The sequence below is a fragment of the Ptychodera flava genome, chromosome 2 (assembly GCF_041260155.1).
Source record: "Ptychodera flava strain L36383 chromosome 2, AS_Pfla_20210202, whole genome shotgun sequence".
NCBI classification, from domain to species: Eukaryota; Metazoa; Hemichordata; class Enteropneusta; family Ptychoderidae; genus Ptychodera; species Ptychodera flava.
The window spans coordinates 30278031-30302417 of record NC_091929.1 but is presented as its reverse complement, the minus strand read 5'-3'; the positions used below and the strand labels follow the sequence as shown (position 1 = coordinate 30302417).

The following is a 24387-nucleotide window of genomic DNA, read 5'->3' as shown; positions in this document are numbered from 1 at the left end:
CTACTGTTCAGTTGAGTGATAAGTAACGGAACCCTTTCACCACTGTAGTTTGACCCAAATCAATTGTTATTTGCAGTAATTGTGGACCTGTTCACAGTGAATGGGTATGAACAGGTTCAACCATACGACTCAACTTGTATAACATGAACAGAAACACCACGATGCAACGTCATACCACAGACCCTCCACGCACAGTCATGCCACGATCATGGAAATGGTGCACAGACCAAATAGCTATTATGTTACTCGATATAGACACATGGTAGACAGCCGGTAAAACAATTATTCAAATCAACTTATCAGGTGATCAAGATTGCTCTGCAAGATAAATTGACCAGTGATCAAACAACTACATTTTCCATTATACAAAACAGTCGGACAAATAGGGCAATCTCACATTTGAAAATCGTCCTCCACCTTTGCAGGTATGTTCACTTATAGAACACACAGCTGTTGCAGATATATACTTCGATAACAAAACCGGATTAATGCATTTTATGATCGTGGAAGAATTATTAGAGCAGAAATGTCATTAAATCGACCCATAATTCACTGGATTTTTATCCATTTATCTCATCTTCCAAAACTATACCCTAAGCTGGGTTCAACATGAGATATACCCACACTGTAGACATACCAGATAATAGTATTTCATGATAACAAACAGGACTTTTTAAAGCAGGGAAGTCGTAAAACAGCATTACAAACTCAGTAGATTTTCCTCTGCCTTATCTCTGAGTCTTTTACATGCACAAACAATATAATTCATATTTAAATCATGCCAGGACTGTTTGTGATTTTGCATCGTGAAAAACTTCCAGGGTTTCCGAATCTGGGTTTATTTCCTTTGTGGTTGATTTCTTGCTGCTTTTATTAACTTTCTAAGTTCATGGCTAAATCTGGGACTGAAGTTTCAATATTGTCTGTCAAAAAACCTGATTTGTCACCCCCTCATATTGTATTTTTTAAGATCAAAGAGAACATTCTTGAGCAGGTGGCATACCAAATTGGCTTGGGAAGCACACTTCTTGAATTAATCAGACCTCATCATCTATGCAATAACCAATGGGTACCTCATTTTCAATCATTCCATATTCTAGTGTACACAATGTACTCTCCTACATACAGGATGTATTAACCTAACGACTTTAACTAGGAGAGTGTACTACATTGTAAATTTTCTCAAATAAATCAATCATTTGCTGCAATTTCAGCTTCAGCGAGCATAGAAGTTCACTCAAGAGCGATACAAATTTACCGAACCCAACAACTTAGAAAATATTCCTGACATAGTACGACATTGTATCAACAATCCACGACGGAAAGCGTAAAAAGATTGGCTCTGTCCCATAACAAACAAACGCAATAAGTATATTGTCTATAAATATAGACAGTAGCTACCGTCTGTGGTACAGACACATCTTTGTACAACAGTAGCTACTGTCTATATGGTATAAGACTCATCTATATACATATCCTATCCATGTTCAAGGGCCCTTACCTGTAGCTTTTGTTTGGGTAACCTAATGATCCAAGATGGAGGAACTATAACACCTGCATGAATACCCATGGTACAGGGCTCTTCGATTTGTTGCATCATGAAACAAGAAACTTTATTGTGATACTGAAAAAGAAAACAAACATGGCTGTCATCATTACACTTGCGAAATGCAGAAATTGTACAATCTTATGCACTGTTTGTTGCGATCTCCAAATTTTGAACACAACATATGGTAGACTGACAGATCCATCACTCGAGGGCGCTCTCACGCGACAGGTCTGTCAGTCTAAACATATGGTAGACTCATAAATATTCAATTGACACTTTGTAGGAAGGTAAGTATGCTTACATATGGGCTGCTTTTCATTTTTCGTTCCATCAGGCCAAAAAATCTCACTTAGAATGTAACACTTGTGGACACAGCTACTCTTTAAATTCTGACGGAGTTTGCAAACTATGAGCTTGAGTTAAAACTTGGAGTCAACTTACAGCAACTTTGCACCAGGAACAGCTGATAGCTATGATTTCTTTTGTATTAAAAAGTTTCTGTGGGAAAGACTTGCTGCACTGTTTGCATTTGCCCTCTTGCCGTCGTCTGTGTACCCAGTGATGCCGGACGATGGTCTGTTGCTGCAAGCAGAAAATAAAATGTTCAGAAAACAGCAACCTAGCATATGTTACGTTTTAAGTCATCAAAACGTCTAGATTCTGGAATACTGCATTTTTTTTTCTTGTAAATTTAAGGTTCAAGCTGCAAACAAACTTCGAATGTCAAAAGGAGGCAAACCAACATGGGTGACATTTAAACCAATAAAATCGCTTCTTTCATAATGAAGGTTGCTACATGCTACAGTATCTCTGATTGGTCTTACGAATTTTTGTTTAGGTTGGCAACATGATGTAATGTGAAATAAAGCTGATTATCATATTTAAGTTCCATCTGGTCTCATATTTATTTTGACCTCAACTTCATGCACATATTTAGGAAAGGTGTATTTATTTCTTTGAATATATTTTAATGTGAACTGACTTGAACTGAAAATTTCAGATTGGCACGACCTATCTTTTGTAGCAGCATGATTGGCAGCACTCAGTGTGTCAGATTTTTCTTTTAACCCCTTCACCTAAATGGTTTGACCCAAACCCTTGTTATCAATGGTTAAATGAACCTATCAATTGGATCCGTTTATTGTGAATTGGGGTGTACGGGTAAAGTACTACGACATTAAGAAAACTACCAACAAAGCAAAAAAATTTACTTGCGTCATCAACGGGTCCCATAAAATGGATAATCTTTTTTTGAACATTTGCAACTTTATATTTAATTTTTTGCTATAGATTTTTTAATTTTCAGGGCCCAGGGGAAGTAAAGTATTTTTATAGTTTACCAGGATATCTCATAAAATAAGGTCACACGAAATTATGTAAAATGAAATAAAAATTAATATAGTTCTGCTCACTATACAAACGTTTATGGACTAGCTACATTTTTTCATGGTCTACGGTAATAGCACCATGACAGTGAAAAGCTAATATTACTTACAAATTATTTGCTGAAGGAGACTTTAACTATTCTGTTTCATACTAAAGATCACAGATTCTGAGTCACTCTGCAAATATCAGATCCTGACGAGCAGCTCAGTCATACATATTTTATCAATGTAGCACAAAGTGTTGACATTTTATCATTTGGTGAAAATTTCTGCTGTTATATAAAAATCCAGCGCAGATATTGTGGAAAATATTTCAGGACAACAGGAAAGTTGTAATTTTCCTCAGTACCATGGTCTACAAATCATATTTAGCAAATTCTAGTAACTTTCATATTTGTCTTGTAATCCCATATGCTTAAAATTTACAGCAGAATGAAGCATGAATTTGTCGTTGCAAATATTGTGAATAAAATGAAAAATTAAAGGTTGTACTGACTTAAGTTTAATATAACATTTTGTGTGTTACAATTAAATAATTACAAAAATTTTTCAATCATTCGCCAACATAAGAAAGCAATATGCTGGAACAATTAAAATGGCAATAGTCACAAGGGTTTGTTTTGATCAAACACTGAGTAAATTACATCGCACTTTTTCAATAATTGGCTATTACTGGACGTTTTTCTCTCTATGATCATTGCTAGGAAACCATGGAAATTGTAATATTACTAAATGTGATGCTGATGGGTGAGTAGTTGTTTCTTAGTAACCATTGGCAAACCTTTGAACCTAATTAGTATTTGAAACATTATGAGACATCTACACAATTGTATGTTGCCTCTAAGGATAGAATATGTAACTTTTGATTTTTTGACTTTCTTATTTTGTATATCAAATGTAAGTTCTGTCCCACTTCCCAAAGCATATGCATGTTGAAAACACAATATTTATCTTGTGAGCACATTGTCACTGTGCAAAATGCACCTTTGCTGTTTACATTTGAATTTTAGTTTGGACTTAAATTCAAAATAATAACGCAGTCTACACATGATACAGGAGGACCTGACAAGCTGAATACTGTGTATCTCAACATGTTTGGGGAGCAGAACAGAAACTTTAGTTGATACAGTGAAGTTGCAACTAAAATAAAATACCATTCAATCTTCGGAGGGATGTTTTTGATTCCTGTTGTGAAGCCATATTCTCTTTGGGAATGTCTTATGTCACTCCTTGGCAATGGATGTGGTCAATTATTCAGACTTTGTGTATTCACTTTAAATCCCCATTCGCTGTATCTTTTTGCACTGATTACAATCAATTAATTTGTACGATTAATTTGTACAAATGAACAGTGACCACAAAACATTTTTCAAACATTGGTGATGATACACAACTCAAGATTTCCAACAACTAAATAATAGGACTTGCAAGTAAAATACAAGCGAATACACAAAGTCTGAATAATTGCCCACATCCATTGCCAAAGAGTGACATAATGACATTCCCAAAGACAATATGGCTTCACAACAGGAATCAAAAACATCTCTCCGAAGATTGGATGGTATTTTTTTTTGTAATTTAAATGCAAAAAGATACAGCTAGTTGGTTTTTAAATGATTAATTTTTGTCAAACTGGTCAGAGTATAACTTCATGCGATATTACATGACTGCAGAAGTCTGCATCAGTGATGGGAAGTATTTAGAAATGATTTGATAGTTCTAGGTCAGTCACCCCCTGGATATTTACCCCACTCTGTCCCTGGCCCCAACCAGTGGATAAAATTTGAAAGGGAAATGTTCAGGGGGGTGATCATCCTGTACCAAAATGACAGGTGGAAACTTCACAGCAACATTGCACATCATTAGATATCGGGATATATATACCTGCACTCCATGCATTTGTTTATAGATAGAAACAAATTGTCCAACCAGTTGCAAATGGCAGCTGAAATTTTAAAAATCTTGTGATATGGTTTTGTTTTGTTTTGTTTTGTTTTGTATTGTTGTTGTAAAAACCCCAATTATATGAGATACGGGTTAGGAATACCTACCTCCCTGTAATTGCGAATTCCAGCTTCGCGGAATGTTGGTTTGCACTTAAAATTAATCTGGAATAGACCATATAAGAAGATAACCATCAATCAAAATTTCATCCTCGGACAATCACAATAAGCTGATACATCCCAGCATACCGGTATGTGAACAAGTTATAGGTCTCATAAACAGCTCAAAACAGTAATGCGCCCTTGGGACAGACATTCAGACGCTCCAGTTTTCACAATACGTTTCTGGTCTACCACTTGTGTTGGTTCATTAAATGGAATTTTCAAAAGATTTTTTTGTGATCATTGAAATTTTTTTCCCTGTGTTAACAAAGGTACTGTTCCCACCATTAACACAAGGTACAGCCACCATTTCAAATTTCAAGTGTCCGTAAATCTTAAATAATTTGTTTCTCTAGAACCAAATTTTGTGCAGTGGCCCCTGATTTGTATCCTTGATCATGAAAGGAAATGGTTTAACCCTTTGAGTGCTGTAATTTTTTTCCCTCCAAAATTTTAGTGCAACATTTAACAAATTTTTTATTAATTTTTCTGTAATTTTTTTTTTCATTTTAGACCAAGTGGACATTACATTTCATTGGCTACATTTTTTTATCAAAATTTTGGCAACAATCTGCAAAAAATTGACTGGGGAAGATTTTATGGGGGGCGACAAAAATTGACTTGGCGCTCAAAGGGTTAAAGTTTCCTTGAGGGAATTTTGAGCAAACGTTTATGCATAAATGAGAAAAAGGGTGTAAGTAAAGAATGAGGGGACACAGTGTTTTCATGAATTCAACCTAGAAATTTGCAAATGTCAGGATTGGAGTGATAATACCTGGCCAGAAGCCCCGAATAAAACCTTTTTTAGTTTGTATTTCAAGTGTTTGAATCCATGAATCATCACTACTGATCACACGGCGCCTGCATCTGTATGTGTTCCATGTAGCCCTGTGTAGCAATGACAAACACCTCAAGTATATGCGTAAACTGTTTCCTTGAATAGGGTGTCTGACTGTCAACAATTCTTAGGCTTAAGAGTTGTGCATAGCTCTTATGGCAAAGCAGCTGGGACCAAAACAAGTTTTTTAACATAATCTCATGGCAATTGGGAGTATCAATCTATCATGTCTTTAGTTTTTCAGCTCATTTCAGTTCTATATTAGGTGGAACTACTGGTGACTGTTTTTGATAACCTCTTTTATTCCTTGCCCATATGAAGTCAAGATGAAAAGTGTGTATGTTAAAATTGGGTCACCAAGACTATTGGTTTAATGCAAGTATATTGACAGTGGGAGGTTGTCTGACAGGTACGGTGACAATATATTGCACAGGAGGAAATGCTGAAGTCATTTGGGAATAGTTTTTCTACGGTTCACTAGAGCCAGTAACATTACCAGAGACGAGCACCACTCCAAAAGCCCATTTCCGTGTAATTCATACATATTTCTTGCTCAACATGTTTTCTTTGAAAAAAAATACAATTTACTCAGTAAAAGTTTTCTCCGAAATGTAATTTGTGAAAACTGGAACAAGTAAGTACTGGCCAAATTTGTTTTGGAAAATTGCTCACAGTAGAAGCGATCCATTTGTGATTATCTACCCTAGTAGTGTTATGGCTGGATGGCTTTCACTTCACATTTGATGGCTTTGATGAGTCATCCATTTTTTTGTCTACCTAGAATTATCATCGGTTTGTCTGTCATTTTTGTCATTAATTTGTCCCTTTGTTTACATCAGAGTAGGTGTACGACCTGCATGCCCCAGGTGATATCCAGGAAAACCTTTGTTTCAAAAACTCATTTCCTGATGAAAAGTTCTTTCAATGGCACTGTACCATTATACAAAATTAATGTATTGTTCAGCAGAGGAAGCACTGTCGACATTCATTAAATATGTGGAGCGGCCCTTGCTATCACCATATGACAATTACGACAATTTTATATTGTTGTCATGCATATTACATTTCGAATGATGCTGTACCCAGTGTTTGTTGCATTTTTAAACACTGATTCAATCGGGTATGTATGGCATATACCGTACCTGTCGATGATATATCTTTTGCACTATTAATATATGACAATATTATTACTGTACAACAAATTTTGTTATTCCTTATGTTGTCAGTGTTCTTAATTAATTTAATTAATATCAAATTCTTCAAGAATTGAGACACTCATGATAATGTAACAACATGCTAAAATATGAGTCATACTGATGTCATTGAGTTGTAGTACTAAAACAGAAAAAAAATATTTGCTCATATTTGTTGTTTACATTAGTCTTGTAATTTGTTTTTACTTAGTTATGTTTTCACAAAAACAATATAAATCAGATAGAAAGGGCCTCCTTCATAAGCCGCTGTGATGAACACAGGTATTAACCCTTTCACCACCATGGTTTGTCCCAAATCCATTGTTTTCTATGGTAAAGTTGGACCTGTACACAGGGAACTGGGGGTGAAAGGCTTAAACTAGCCATTAACAATTGTTTAAAGCCCCAATAGCTGCAAATGTGCAATAAACTGATCTCAAAATATCCCCCGTTTTCTAAGAGTTCTTTTTGATTAAGACCCATTAAAGACTGAATAAATGTATAACACTGTCATAAGTGTCGGAAGTGGCATGTAAATTCAAAGGTTTTAACATCATTTTAGATTCCCCGCCATTTTCAAAAATGAATCTTGTGACAAAGAAAATAAAGATTACTACAACAAAATGTTGACCACCGTGTGCTGTGCATTCAAGTAAATGGCATCATGCTTGTTCCTTTTATGGTCACAACATGTATGTACAGGAAATACTGCTTTTTTATACTTTTCTTGGGGGAGGGGCCATGTTATGAGTGCGGCACCCGTTTATTATTTAACCCGTTAAAACACTTAGGCATGGTCCAAATCAACGAGCAGTGATACTTCTATCCAAGTCCTTCAATTAGCACATTTGCACAAACCAACTGTGGTTTGAAAATAAAATCATGAAAATAATGCATACAATTCACAGCTATTGGGGCTTTAAATTTCAGTACATAATGTTACATGTATGTTGTAAACACGATGGTATATTAGCCCTCTTTCTACCAGGCTCCATAAACAAACAACAGAAATAACCACAACTTGGGAGAAAGAGGATTTAGTAACAAATCTACGGTACCATCGTGATTGGCGCTATTGCTTAAACCAAAGCAGAACTGCACTACCAATACTGCCCCAGAAATCATCAGCAGGACAACTTTAACCTGTTCACCCCCAATTTTTGTAAACAGGTCCATACTCACTATTAATAACAATGAGTTTGGGCCAAACCATTGTGGTGAAAGGGTAAAATTTACAGTGACAATTTTGACGCACATAAGGTGTAAACTTACTCTCTCAAGTTGACCCATGCATGCTGTATGTACAATAATTCTGCATGCGGTACATTTTTTCCGTGGACCATTTTTCTGAAGCAGAGACAAAAGATACAGAAATATTGTTATTATGGTAACTTAACAAAACTGTTTCAGCTCACAGTGATACTCAATTCAAAATGACAAAAATAAGTCATCATTCCAATTTTACAATGATTTGAAAATCTAAAACTTTCATATTGCATTTTAACATAAGCTTATGATCACTTGATGCAAATAATTCAAAATAGAATTTGCAGCAGTAACTGTTAGAACTGAAACTTTCAACTCTTTTAGGCAGTTTCTTCACTATCACCATAGCTATTTGATCATTTTATCTTGCAAGATTTTCAGTACATATTTAATTCAATGGAAAATTCAGTGAAAAACCCAAATCTATGCCTTATTCTTCAACATTGTGATTTTTCCACATTTTCTGACATTTTTGGATATTTTCATTTTTACTACAATTATTATTGACCTGCCTCTTTGAGTGAAATATTTTATCCAAATATCATCATTACAGAAATCTGATGCAACGATTCCACACATGTGGTCAACGCCAGCAATGAGGACCTGACGTGCCTTTACTAAACGCTTTGGTTTTCAGATGTAAAATCTCAAGCACATAACATTCGACAGAAAACGGAGTCGTAAAACAGCAGAGTGCAGCTGTTAACGCATACACTACAGTGAAATACTTGTACAGGCAAGCCATGCGTATTATGCTAGACATTGATACAATCATCCCATCGGCTTATGTACCGCATACACTACAGTTTGGCGGTGCGAATTTGACGATAAAATATTAATACGCTTATTAATCAGAGTGCTTGTGAAGTTCTCAGCTGCTTTGCTAGCCACCGTGACTCCAACTAGTTCTTTCTTTGGGAAATTTTAAAAGTAAAGAAAGATTTAAGATCAACAGATATGTCGCAGAACAAGAGATAATTTAAAAATTCTGAAGATAGGTTGTTCATAATGATACCCTGGGCTACCCTGCCAGAAAAGTCATTCCTATAATTGATTTGGAATTACTTTGTAAAATTCATCAGATTTCATTAATCTGGTAAAATTGGATGACACGTCGCAGCTTGAAATGAAGTGAAATTGGTTAGTTTGTATTTGACTGCAGGCTTTTCACCCATGTTTTATTACACGATTAGCTGTAACTTTGATGTATTTATGGTTTCTTTTGTTGTAGTTCTCCAGTACTCATTCTGGCTCTTCTCCAAAATATCATGCTGAAATGCGCAACATTTAAGGTAGATCGCGCATCGGGGACAGATATTCAGACTCTCAAACTTTTACAATTCTTTTCTGATCTACAACTTGTTGGGGGTTCATTTTAAAGCTCTTGATATAAGAAAACTTTTCACTTAATCAGTTTTTCGAAAATAAAAATTTTATATTTCTCCATAGAGTTAACACAGGGGTGGCCGCCATTTTGAATTTCAAATATCGCAAAATTTTTGGTAATTTGTTCCGCTAGTTTCAAAATTTGCACGGTGACCCCCTGATTTTTATTCTTGATTTGGTAAGAGAATGGTCAGTTGAATGGTTGAAAGTTTAATGTAGGAAAGTTTGAGCAAAAGTTTAAGTTTTTCACCTTCGAGGCACATACTACCTTAATAAAAGCACAGCCTGTACAGTATGTGTACAATTTGCATTGACATTGGTGGCAAATGAACTTTAACCCTTTGAGCGCCAAATTTTTTTTGGTCACTTTTTATAAAATATACCCCAGTCAATATTTTTCTATTTTTTGCAAAAATTTTGACAAATAAGCAGTAGCCAATTAAACGTTATACCCATTTAGTCCAAAATTATCAAAAAACTTACCAAAAATATCGTATATATGAAACATTGTGTTTACAAAAATGATTCTGTGTATTTCTATACTTTGGCGAGAAGAAGAAAACGTACTTGCTTTCAAGAACAACAACAAAGAAAATATTATCAGAAGTTACAGATATTGCATGTTCGCCTCCCACAGCTAGCAAAACAGTACGGAGCATAAGCACCAATCTCCAGCATCACATTTTTTCAAGTCGTACAGTAACAAGACATAGACACTATGGCTGGTTAACTTTATTGTGAAACGCAAAATTTTGACACAACAGATGAGAAACGAAAAACCAAATTCACAGACGACAAGAAACGACTAATAATTTGATGAAAACTTACTTGGCCATGTATTACCTTGAGTTCACTTACCAAACAATCTTGCTCCCCAACATAACAAAAATCACCAGACGCATTGGTGTCTGACCATATATGGTCACCTGGAAGAGCGTTTTCCTATTGGATGGAAGAGAGTGATGTAAAGTAAGTCACATGACTAAACTGCAACATTTGATTGGCGGACATATTATTGCTGTAGTAAACAAATGGGAACATTACTTTCAACGTAATTTACAGTTATCATGTCAACAGTCACATGACAAATAGCCAATCAGCTAAAAAAGTCACATGGTTAAAAATTGACAACTGATTGGCTAAGTTATTCACGCTCCACTTGCAGAGATATATTTATATGAAAAGTGATACATGATGGTGAAAAACTTGATCACATGACTGTCACATGATTTTCAAGTTGATTTACAGCTCTGATGTTATCAGGTGCAGAAACTAATATCCCTGCTGCCAAGAGCAGAAGACCATTGCAATTCACATTTATGCAAATCAAACTTGGAAAATCCAATTCGTTTTCAGTTTCATCAACAATTCTTTCCATTTTATTCCATCACTGAAGAACGAAGTTTAATTAAAAAATGTTTAACTCAATGAAAAGTAATATCCTTTCTTTACAATATAAATGATTGACATATTGACAGATTGAGACAGATTTCATGAATCAGTCATGTTTTTATAGCACACTTTTACGTCAGAATTCTTGTGAAAGCAGTCGATAAAAAAAATAGGGCACAATTGCCTGCTGCAAGTGTAAGTTTATTATTGAAGACTGAAAATGCTTACAGCGGTTCTGTTCACCAGAAATTGGCATGTACAAAATTAAATCTATTGATCTGGGCCAGGTGATCAATGACAGACCAAAAGAACTGAGGAAAACTGGACTCACTTTCCACGAGTTCAATCGAAATTTTCTGTCCAGGTGGCTTGTTTATGCAGATTACGAGGCCTAAAGCACTTGTTTATGCAGATTACTGGGCCAAGAGCACTTAATTCAAAATAAAAGTTCTACTCTTACGGTGGTGATACACTGTCTACGACCAAAATTAATAAATTTATTTCTAATCCTAAGTTTCTCTCAGGTGCGATGACACTTTTTTCACTCAAAACAGGAATGTTTACATGCAGTCATACTTTTAACATGAAGCTCAATAAGTTTGCTGTTCATAATTGTAAAGTGTTTGTGCACCAGGTCTTGTAGATATTAACATTTTCTGCTGTATGTAGCACACTGTTATTTTTTAAATATTTCGGGGTTTTGTCCAAGCAAATATCACAAGAAGACAGATGCAGCTAATCTAGAACAATTTTCAATAGGATGAAAAACTGAACTTTTTCTTTAGTGCCTAAGTGTCTTCTACAGTATGCATCAATGGAGGGTCATAAACACTGGTACCATTTTTTTATTCTGAGTTAGAATAAACATCTTTCAAGTTCAAATGCAATCCTAATTAATCCAAATATAAATACATGTATGAAAGCACTGATGAGTACATCAAATGGCATCATTATTGGTCAATGCCGTTTTTGAATACACTCAGCGATAAAATCATTCACTACAGTCTATATCTACTTATCAAACGATTCATTTCTAATAATCATAAATTTGTGAAAACTTTTGAAGATGTCGTAGGCATTGTAAAAATGTTCCTCAAAATTGCATTTCATGTGTTGCCTTCAAAATACTAATTTTACAGCAGTACTTAGTATTTGCTTATCATATACCTACATTCACGTGCCTGTGTAAAGCTATGGGAGAAAGCGCCCTCAGATCCGTGCATTTTTTTTACGTATCACGCCCCGGCCCGGTGCCCAAATATGGGCAATCGCGTGCATTTCTGAACTACCTTGATTCTGGTTACTACGCGCGTTGCTATCCGCAAACGTTCCATTCGTACACAAAGCCAGCGCGAGATGAGGAGAACGTCTGCTCGCTCAGATCGTAGTTGCGCGTGGCGACAGTGGAGCCGCGCCAGTGACATCGGCTTTTATTTTTAAATTCTAGTGAAATCCTGTGTATACTAAGTGCGTGCCTGTTCAGTATAAATTACAAGAAACTGAAATCACGCTTTTGTCCTTCTTTCACCTCGATTTCAGCCTGGATCTCTGTTGGTCACGTATGTTGCTTTGCGCCATAGTGCGTTCTAGAATTCTGCAGGTAAACAAATGACGTCATTATGTATGTCAATCCGCGACGGGAAGCGGCCATCACATTTATGAAAAATTGACACAAATGGCGATGAATTTTTGGTATCGCACGCTTTTTTATCTCCTAAACAATGTTGAAGATTATGTAAACTACATATTTATCATTCCATATAAAGGTATAAAACCTTTACGTCCCTGATACGGCTTTTGCGGCCCTTGGTCGTACGGCGTACGGGCCCTCGCACGCTCGGGCCCTTCCACCGTACGACCTCGGGCCGCAAAAGCCGTATCAGGGCCGTAAAGATTAATGTTAACAATTCAAGCTTGAACTGACAAGAAATGTGATCAAAATAAAGTTATTTTTGAATAGCACAGTGTCACCCATGTGTACAAATTAGAAAGAATTGAGAGTAATTTCAAAAAAAAGAAGAAAATATGAATAATTTTCAAACTCTGTGAAACTATTATCACTTTAGCAATATATAACAGCATTAACCAAACGATGAAAAGATTAACTGATTAATTTCTTTGTCAGGGCAATAGGCATTGTTTAGTGGATATTAGTACCAATTTTATACTCACGCTCCAATCCACTGTGCTTTTGATTTCCCTGTCCGAGTCCAGCAATTCACACGCTGCAAGATGGTGGGTAGGGAAGCCATGAAGATTAGCTGTGTAAGCACTGGACTTGGATATTGCTTTTCTGTGAAGGAAAACAGAAATCATTTAACGTGTTGGTTAAATTGCTCACTTCAGTGAATATTGCAGGGTGCATGTTTAAAATATGGGTAGGTGGTAACTTAAGGTAGAATGCGCCTCAGGGACAGATATTTGGACTCTCAAACTTTTACAATACTGGTACATTTTGGTCTATCCCTTGTGGGGGCTCATTGGCTCTTGGAGTACCGGTAATTAAATTTTGATTGGCTTATACTTGTGAAGATTGAAAAAACTTATTTTGCCATAGAGAGTTAACACAGGGATAGCTGCCATTTTGATTTCAACGTGTCTGTAAATATTGGATAGTTTGTTTCTCTAGTACCAAATTTTGTATTGTGACCCCTGATTTTTATTGATTTTGAAGAGAAATGGCGTAAATTTTCCTTTCGGCCAATGTTTAAGTCTTTCAAACATGAGGCACACACCACCTTAACATAAAGTGTATGACGATCTTTTGAGGTATTCATTTAGAGGAACAGTTGGACTTCAAAAAGGATTAAAGTAGCACTCCACTTGGTAACATTTTAAAGCACATTTTTTAGTGCCAACGGTCGATATTTGACGTGACGACTGCGCGCGGATCGCGAGATATCGATAAAAACATGTCCTCAAAAGAGTTAAAGTTTGAATTCCGGTGGCCCACCTGAATTCAGCTTCCGAACATCGAACGTTCGGCACTGTACTCGGTACGAGTCTACACTGACGCTGCTGTACGCCACAGTACCACTTGCCTCGGTGATCGGTCATGCCCCGTGGGAGAAAGATGAGTCTTACTGACTTGGTGATAAAACAAAAAAAAATTTTGCTGATTCCACCAGAATTCGCATAGGTTACTAGCCCAGTTACGTGCGGTTGATACATAGCGGCCACCGCGTGGTATGCATAGACGCATACCACGCGCGCGGCGAACCACACGAATTGTGTGGCAGACGACAAAATGTAGTCATCGGAGGCGGCTAATATTTAACACCTAAAAACTGATGTTTATGTGGTATTGGTTTAAAATATAATACAACTGATTTAGAATAATGAAAACGACAGAAGCTAACAAAAAGTTTTCAAAAACTGACCCATGGTAAAGGCATAATGCTGTATATAAAGTCTTCGCAGTGGGAGGTAAAATTGCGTCGTTCGAACTTATGATGGACTCCCTAGAATATCGTCAATCAGCACAACAACAAACCTTCGGGGGATTTCGCGTCATAATCAGAAACGATCGTAAAACTTCGGATGTGAAAAATATGCTCGGGAAATGACATGTTTTCATCGATATCTCACGATCCGCGCGCAGTCGCCACGTCAAATATCAACCGTTGGCTTTAAAAAAGTGTGTTTAAAAATGTTACCGAATGGGAGTGCCTCTTTAATATAGGGTTTCTTATAAGATATTTGTCTTATGAGAAGAGAAGAAGTATTTGAAGGATGTCATTTTCTTCTGTCAGCCTTGAATATTGTGAGTGATTGTTTGTTGTGGATCATTAAGAAACTTTAGGAATATCTTCCAAAGTTTCAGCAATTTATCAAACTCTGATGGTAATCTGACTCAGTACACACTCAGCATAGAGACAGGTCAACCTTGGTTTAGCTGTCTTCCTGCAAGGGTAGAGTGTTTTCCATTTGGAATAGAAGAAATGCAAAATGCTATGATTGGCCTCAGTACAAAGTAATTTTAATATATTTCTTGACAATTCCTTGTAATTGATAGTAGACCTCAAGTTGGCTAAAAGTAAGCAAAACGTATGGATCTGGTAATTAAAACTCCATAAGCTGTATCTTTAGGCTATTTTTTCACAAGTTTTGCTTTGTAGTTTCCCTACACTCTCTGCATTTAATCCCTAAACTGTAATTTAATGCCAGGTATTTAGCATATCAACACAATTAACCTATTTGAGTATAATCTCAATTGTTATTGTTGACAAGCGACCTAGCGGCCGATATAGCTCCGCTGTGTTTATGTAGAGAGTAACTATTTTTGACACATGTTGATGAAGAAGGTGGAAATCTTTGATAGCTCAATGCAATGGCCAGAAAAAAGTGGCTAAAATAAGCTGCAAAAATACACAATTTCATCATACTTTGAATATATCACATCGGATCATCCCTAAGAACATGTCAACCAAAGCTATCCGATGAGTAGTTTTTAAGACTGAAACTTTCTGACCAAAAATGGCAACATTGCCCTAAAAATACAAAATTACAGATTTCATCATAATTTCGATATATATTACTTAGCTTATCTGTAGGAACCTGTATACCAAATTGCAAAGCTATCAGATGAGTAGTTTTGGAAATACACATTTTTTGACCAAAAATGGAAAAAATTAACCCAAAATTACAAAATTGCAGATTTCATCATAATTTCAATATATCATTAAGTTCATCTGTAGGAACCTGTATACCAAATTTCAAAGCTATCAGATGAGCAGTTTTGGAAATACACATTTTTTGACCAAAAATGGAAAAAATTAACCCAAAATTACAAAATTGCAGATTTCATCATAATTTCAATAAATATCATTAAGTTCATCTGTAGGAACCTGTATACCAAATTTCAAAGCTATCAGATGAGCAGTTTTGGAAATACACATTTTTTGACCAAAAATGGAAAAAATTAACCCAAAATTACAAAATTGCAGATTTCATCATAATTTCAATAAATATCATTAAGTTCATCTGCAGGAAACTGTATACCAAATTTCAAAGCTATCAGATGAGCTTGGAAATACACATTTTTTGACCAAAAATGGGAAAAATTGCCCCAAAAATACAAAATTACAGATTTCATCAGAAATTCAATACATATTACTAAGTTCATCTATAGGAACCTGTATACCAAATTTCAAAACTATCAGACCAGTACTTTTTGAAAAAAAACATTTTTTGACCAAAAATGGCAAAAATTGCCTTAAATATGCAAATTTGCATATTTCTGCACAATTTGAATAAATCTGAAATAGATCATCCCTAGGGACATATGTACCAAATATCAAAGCTATCTGACTTGTAGTTTTGAAGAAGAAGATTTTTAAAGATTTTTTACCAAAAATGACAAAAATTGCCTTAAAAATACAAATATGCAAATTTCACCACGATTTGAACAAATCTGACTGAAGACACCCTCAGTAAACTGCATATCAAATTTCAAAGCAATCGGACAAGCGGTTTCAGAGAAGAAGATTTTTTTACCAAAAACACCAAAAAATGCCCCAAAAATACAAATATGCAAATATCACCACAATTTGAACAAACTTAAGTGAGGTCACCCCAAGTGAACTGCATATAAAATTTCAAAGCAATTGGACTTGCGGTTTCAGAGGAGAAGGCAATTGTTGACGGACGACGGACGACGGACGACGACGGACGACGACGGACGACGACGGAAAATCAACCTATTTGATAAGCTCCGCGTCGCTGACAGCGGAGCTAAAAATTGTATTCAGGTCCAGAGAATTCATTTGTAAATAATAAACAATGATCACTATACACACATACAAGCTGTATACTCCAAATTTCAGCATGATAAACGGATTAGGGTCAGACACGGTAGTTGATATACAGAAGCAGATTACTGAAAAACTTGCCACAAGTTACAGTTTATGTCCCTTTAAGACCTTGTTCATAGCCAGTTTATATGTGTGTGGTAGCATTTTGTTATTTGAATTGTTTGGGAAGGATTGGGAAGATATGTAGGTACTGGTATACATGTACAATATACAGTACCCAATATATCACTGTACTCTAGTTTTGATATGTCTGCAGGTAATACTACCGGTAGCTTCATTTACTTACTCACAGCCCCTTACTAGCTACACACTCTGACCAGAGTTTGAGCTGGTACATCCTTTTGCTTGGGGCTTGCCCACCAGACCATGGAGGACACATCAGTATACTGCAGCAGTAACAGATCAGAAGCTGTACAATGATCTTGGGGGTGTAGGCAAGTCAGATAGCTTCCTAGCCTAGCACCTGCTCAGAAATACTGCTTGCTCAATGGGACCTGGATTGTGTATGTACTACCTGTAGTATCTGGCCTCTCTCAGTTGGCATGAATATTCACGACCACTAGGCATGTTGTGTACAGCAATTCAAAAGCAGTATTAGTACTATATGTACCTGCAGGATATTTACAAAATCAACCAGACTATGATTTGCCCCACATCTACCAGCACAATGTGTTTGATCTCAGACATTCCAGTGAGTCTGAGGTCTCGAATGTGTGTACTTGGTGTGTACTAATACAGGTACATGTATGTTCATATTGTACTGGTTTGTAATCTTTAAATGAAGTTATGGCAAAGCCAACAGTATTAATTGTACATGCTGGTAGAGTGAAATCACTACTACTCTAACCAGAATTTTGAAGGGATTTGTATACTACAAAAATTCCAAGGTCATTCCCACCAATTTACAGACATCTTTACTTAGCTATTCCAGTAAAGATTTCTCCATGGCTTAAGGTAGAACGCGCCTCAGGGACAGATATTCGGACTCTCAAGCTTTTTCAATTCTTTTCTAATCTTTCATGTAGGGGTTCATTTTGAAGCTCTTGCAACTTTTCACTGAGTTTTTCAAAAATTGGAAAAATTTATATTTTCTCCACAGAGATAACACAGGGATGGCAGCCATTTTGAATTTCAAATATCGGTAAATCTTGAATAATTTCTTTCTGTAGTTCCAAAATTTGCACAGAGAACCCATTTTATTCCTGATTTTGAAAGAGAATGGTTCAAATATTCTTTGAGGAAAGTTTGAGCAAAAGTTTAACTCTTTCACTTTCAAGGCGCATGCTACCTTAAACAGCATTCAACTAACTAGGTCAGTGCTGCACATCATATTTCACTGGATAAACAGAGACATTTTTGCATTAATTTTCAAAAGCAAGTTTGCTTGTCATAACTCAACACTCTCCATGTACAGAATATAGGCAATTAAGCCCATCAATTTATGACAGATACGTCTCTTGGGCACTGTGAAACATCACGTTCAAACGAGAAAAAGATGAGCCTGCTTTCCAACTTGAGCCACCTGATAATGACATAGACATCATTTTTATTTTTAGATCATTATCACATCCATCCCTTGAGGTTAAATGATAGACTAATCAGATATTATACCAAATAAAGTCATTTGACATTCAACTGTATGTAACAAATTTAAACTTTGTTTTCTTCTAATTATACTTGTACTTTTCAACAGTAAATAATTTCAGTGTAGCAAACGGTAAAATATAATTTATCCAAATTTTATACATAGCCTATATGGCATTCTATGGTGTATCTGTATACTATATATAGCCCATGGCGTCCTAAATGTTTATTTGCACTATATATAGCCACTGGAGTTAAACTGTCAATTACATACTGTGTTTTCTGTTACACTAATACACATGACTTTGTATTTGCCTTTGTTTACTGAAATTGGAAGACAGGAGAATCTCCACGATTGAAAAATTCTATTTCAGATATATGCAAATGATTTATGGAAATCTTAATTAGGGCCTCTGGCAAATGTAATAAGATTTTCACTCCAGCTAGATTCTTGAAACCACTCCAATAAGAGCCCCATATTGACATGCTGGATGACCAGTCAACAATGAACGGTACATACAACGCAGGATTATCAACACTTCCAACAGGGTAGTGTAAAGCTTATCTTGAGTGTACTGGAAAAATTAAAATTGCACATACTTGAATATTCAGTTTTGTTATGTATCTGTTTATCACAGACACAGTAAATTATTCTCAAGGCAGCAGTATATTATGAGTTGAATATATCTAAAAGCTTAAATAAGCTCTTATTCTTTTCTGTATTTTCCAGATATCTCTGCTGTTTGTGAAATACATTTTCTTGTTTGACTTCCAAAACCAGGTCAGCATGCTATAAGGTTCAACTTACCATCACAGCCTCTCATTGTATACAATGTCCTGAATAGAATTTGTTTGACAACCATGGCATTGCATAAAGTGCACACTGTATTCTGTTAGCAAAGCTTACACTTTTACATTTCTACATTATTGAGACAGAAGTATAAAAAATATACTTGTTTTATAAGACTAAAATGTTTAAAATATTATCAAAAGAGAAAGCTATTATTAAACCCTTGTGAACTTCATTCTTACTTGACCCTTTGAGTGCTTTAATTTTTCCCTCCAAAATTTACATGCAGCATCTTACCAATTTTTATGAATTTTTATTAATTTTTCTGCAATTTTTTATAGTTTTGGATCAAATGGACATAACTTTTTTATGGCTAACTTTCTGATCAAAATGTTGGGGAATATCCAAAAAAAAATTTCTTGAACTGAAAAAAATTGTCTGCATTATATTTCGTAAAGACAAAAATAATTGACTTCAGCAGTCAAAGGGTTAAACAGATTTCATTTTAAAATTTTTCAGTATAACAATTTCACTACTTCACTGGGAAAAGTAATGAATTTGTAAATGTTGATGACCTGAAGATGATAGTCCTAGAAATATACGGTGTTAAAATTTAATACAGACAGACAAGAAGACCAGCACATATATAAACCCCTACTTGTACGGGTGAAAAAACACACATATCATTATATCTGGGGAAGTATTAAATAGGTATAATCTCGAAACCAGAACTTCCTAATTTTAAATTTGGTGATCGTAAATCTTTTTCTTCACTCCTTGAAAATGTTAAATAAATTTACCAGAATTTTGCAATTTCCCTGGTAATAAATTGAGCAAAAATTAAACATTTCATGTATGGCCTTGCTTCCTGTTCCTAAAAGCATAAATTACACTATTAAACTATTTGTTTTGGCCAGATTTGGCCCTTAAGTAAATTTATAGCTTCACAAACTGTACCTTTTGATGCATTTTATCACTGCTAGTTTTGTTAATTTTGGAAAATACACTTCTCACTCTACTCCTAAAAGCCATGTTGAAAAGCTTAATTACAACCGTGCAGCTTGTAAACATAGCCTATATGTATGTAATAAATGCCTAATGTTACTATGGACCACTTAATTTCCGTCCAGACTAGAATTCATTTGCTAATATTAACTAATTGCATATTGTATATATAATGAGTTGCATTTGCAGAGCATAATTACCCAATTCAACATACTCTGGAGTGGAGAGAATGGGAGACTGTACTTGCATTCTGGAACAGAAAATATCATCAATAGTTTTACCTATTGTCCCCGTAGAAAATGTAAAACCTTAATAAACCCGTCATAATCAGGAAGCCAACTAAAATACGGGCCAAATGTTGAGCCAAAAAACACATACAAGTATTTGTATGCAAGCAAAGAAGGTATTCACAAAATATTAGAAGCTAAATACAGAGACGTTGTACAGTATGTATAGAAATTACTGGAACTCAACAGTGTGAACGATAAAATCCGCATAGAGGTAGGCACAGCACACCACCACAATTACAACCTATTAGATTGTCAAGGTGTAGCGAACGGAGTAAACTGTATTCAAATCACCGAGTCAATTTTCCGCTTAAACTACAGAACTGTGCTAGTTCCAGATTTATTCATGCTGACCAGCTTCAAGACCGCTTGAAAACAATTACGAAAATGGCTGTATTCTTTTTTCCTCGACTGCTAAAGAGTTTTGCTATTTACTTCCCCTTTTTCTGAAAAAATTTATTCAAATGAAATATTTCAATGTGTTAAAATTACAGAAAATGTTTCTTTTTCAGGCTAATTAACCCTTTGAGTGCTGAAATCAATTTTTGTCATCTTTAAAAAATAAATGCCAGTCAAATTTTAAAGATTTTTGCCAAATTTTGATAAGAAACTGTAGCTGATAAAATGTAATGACCATTTGGTTCAAAATTATCAAAAAAATTACAGAAAAATTCATAAAAATTGGTAAAATGTTGCACTAAAATTTTTGTGGGAAAATTACAGCACTCGAAGGGTTAAAGTAATCTATGAATACACTGCTACTCACTTAAAGCTCTGTGGCATCCTTTGAATGTTATAATTCTCAGTGGTCACTGGATCGGCTTCTGTATCACTGTCTGCCCCACGATCTATACTAGCTTGCGCGATTCCAGAACAGCCGCTGGCCCCGACGTCCAGGGAGTGGGACCGTGGTTTCATTTTCCTCATGTAGTAGTGGCTCCGCGGCATGGTTCTGATTTTTTTTTGTGTGTGTGTACCAGCTCAGGTGAGAAACGTAATTGTGTCGACTGTGTTGGCGTACCTTGACAGGGTTTCCCCGTATATGAATGAGAAATTCAACTAAGCAAGTTGATCATTCTTCATCAGTCCATGAAAGGATGCCTTTTCCATCGTACGGAATTATCTAGTTACAGAGATTCAGGCTTTGACCACGCGCGCAATAAAACACGGAAAAAACCCTGATGTTGTGTCATTCCTGTACTTGGCCGGCACAGCTAGCACACAGTCCTCGTATTCCCTGTTGACTACACGGCAGCAACAGACTACCTGAGTACAGCGTGTCAGTTTGGATCAGACAATCAGAGAGTCACGTGTCCTTCTGAATCACCATCCCATCACATAAAATGCAGACATGGCGACTCTATGCGGAGCTCCATCTGAACTCGTTAAGTTTCGACGGGCAACGGCACACCAGCTTGGCACACAATACTGCACTGCTTTTTTTTCCCCCACTCAGTGTATATGCCAAGTTCTGCTTCACAACTGTCAAATTTTTAGATCTCCCAGGTGTCTATCAATTTTTTTTAAAAGTTGATTAGACGGATTTGATTTTTCTCTTTGTGGACATGAAACACAAATGTTGACTGATAACTCAAGTCAATGAAATAAGGGGAAGGAAAAGGAGAAAAATTATGACGTCAAATCTGTGATTCTACATCCAATATCCTTTGTCTTAATTCATATTGTATGGTAGAGGAACAGAATGGTGTTTCTGAAACACACTTCCACAGGACACAGTCTCTAATGGCAGTGAGCACACTCCAATAGAAGAAACGGATGTCAGTCCACAATGTATAATTATCTCAGGCTTCAAAACAGGAGTATTTTTATCCAGATTTTTTTTTTAGCTGGCTGCTTTTCAAAATAGGATTCACCAGGAAACGCCGACACATAGAATGTCACCACGGCAACAGGGAAGGCAGCTGTAGCAGTTGGACGTCCGCTTGCTGATACACACCTCGGTATACTGAATCCGTGCAGCACAGCACAGTTTTGCACATGTAAACTCACAGGTTAAGGAAAGGTCTTGCCGCATGCAGTATTGGAAAAATGTCGTCTTTTGATATTCAGAACGGATAAAATAGATGCTAGGGAGCCTTTTAGTTATTCAAAAAGAAGAATTTTAAATCAGCTATTGACATTCGGATGAAATTCAAATAATAGCACCCACCGTAATGAAAGGAGGCCGGCACAAGCTGCAGACTTGCAGCCATATGGTGTTTAAAAACCAGACAAGTAACAAATACAAATCATACACACAGTGGCAAAACTCATATTTTTCCCCCAATTGAAATTATTGCAGATTAACGCTGGTACCAATAATATCAGGATATACACATGCACAAACCATAGCTGAGAGAAAAGGTAACATTCGACGGGATGAATGCATAAAAAGGCAGCAAACTCACAGTACTACAGTACACTCAATCTGCAATGAACATAACCGTGATAAAAATAGAGCAATTATAAGTACAAGGCCACGTATTAAATGTTTATAAATACCAGCAGATTACTAGCATGGCTACTAAGTTGCGGAAACATACCAAAAATAGAATTCTGGAATTGCATCAGAGTTCAAAGGTTCTATTCTAGTTCACTGGTTTTCATATTAATGGTACATTACTTTCTGTTGACGTTGTCTCATTTTAATTTATTGTTTTGATTAATCTAATAATTATTTTGCCCTTTGAGATGTATACCTATAATTGCAATTGATATGATGTTGAGAGTGCGACATAATTGTCAACACATGTTCTTTTACTAGCACTGTTGTACCTTAACTGTTTCGGCACTATGGTTTCACCCAAACCCAATGTTATCAATGGTGATTGTGGACCTGTTCACAGCGATACGCAAGACCTTTGAAATTGGTTTCTTCAATTAAAATTTACAGTAAAATAGTAGCAGTTCTCTTAAGGTTATATGCACCTTGAAAATGAAAGACTTAAACTTTTGCTCAAACTTTCCTCAATGAATCTTTCAACCATTCTCCTTGAAAATCAAGAATTAAATCGAGGATCACCATGCAAATTTTAGTACTAGGGAAACAAATAACCCAAGATTTACCGATATTTGAAATTCAAAATGGCCGCCATCCTCATGTTAACTCTATGGAGCAAAATTTTCGATTTTCGAAATACTAAGACGGCACAAAGTTTTCTTTCGCCAAGAGCTTAAAATGATCCCCCATAAGTGGTAGATCAGAATAGAATTTATTAAGTTTGAAAGTCCGAATCTCTGTTCCTGAGGCGCAATCTACCAAAGACACTCATGCTATTACGAAAATTTTCAAATCTTTTTGTATAGTACTGTGAAATAAATTTTCTTAAGCTTGAACTCAAGGAATCATGTTGAAATGCTGAGTTTTCAAACAGGTATTCTTCAAATCTCTGATGATATGATTGACAACTGAATTTCAAACCTGATTAGAATAGTCAACAATAACATTAGTGTGATTGCATACTGTGCTTAATGTCTCGTCAGCAAGGCTCATACTGGGTATTTCAATATACTTGAGAATGTACCGGTAGACATTGCTCCTTTAACCCTTTGTGTGCCAAAATCAACTTCTGTTGCTTTTATAAAATATATCCCAGTCAATTTTTTCAGATTTTTGCCAAAATTTTGATAAAAAGCTCTAGCCAATGAAATGTGATCTCCATTAGGTCCAACATTGTCAAAAAAATTAGAGAAAAATTCATAGAATTGGTAAAATATTGCACTAAAATTTTGGTGGAAAAAAAATTATAGCACTCAAAGGGCTAAAGGTCTTTCTTCACATTTATACTTATTAT

The 24387-nt window shown here is 35.8% G+C and overlaps 1 protein-coding gene across 15 annotated transcripts in view; it reads right to left on the bottom strand.

Moving 5' to 3' along the window:
* Positions 1 to 24387, bottom strand: part of LOC139118772 (diacylglycerol kinase zeta-like) — a 182828-nt gene that overhangs the window by 30339 nt on the left and 128102 nt on the right. For 4 of the 15 annotated variants that reach the window (XM_070682227.1, XM_070682277.1, XM_070682308.1 and 1 more), the window contains exons 2-7: positions 13287 to 13407; positions 10551 to 10664; positions 8343 to 8417; positions 4986 to 5042; positions 1991 to 2131; positions 1502 to 1624 (exon numbers count right to left, since the gene is read on the bottom strand). In XM_070682227.1, the coding sequence (XP_070538328.1) occupies positions 1502 to 1624; positions 1991 to 2131; positions 4986 to 5042; positions 8343 to 8417; positions 10551 to 10664; positions 13287 to 13407 (631 nt within the window). Of the gene's footprint in view, positions 1 to 1501; positions 1625 to 1990; positions 2132 to 4985; positions 5043 to 8342; positions 8418 to 10550; positions 10665 to 13286; positions 13408 to 21359; positions 22599 to 24387 lie in introns of those variants that run through there. The other 11 variants (XM_070682291.1, XM_070682251.1, XM_070682317.1 and 8 more) reach the window with 5 other exon arrangements.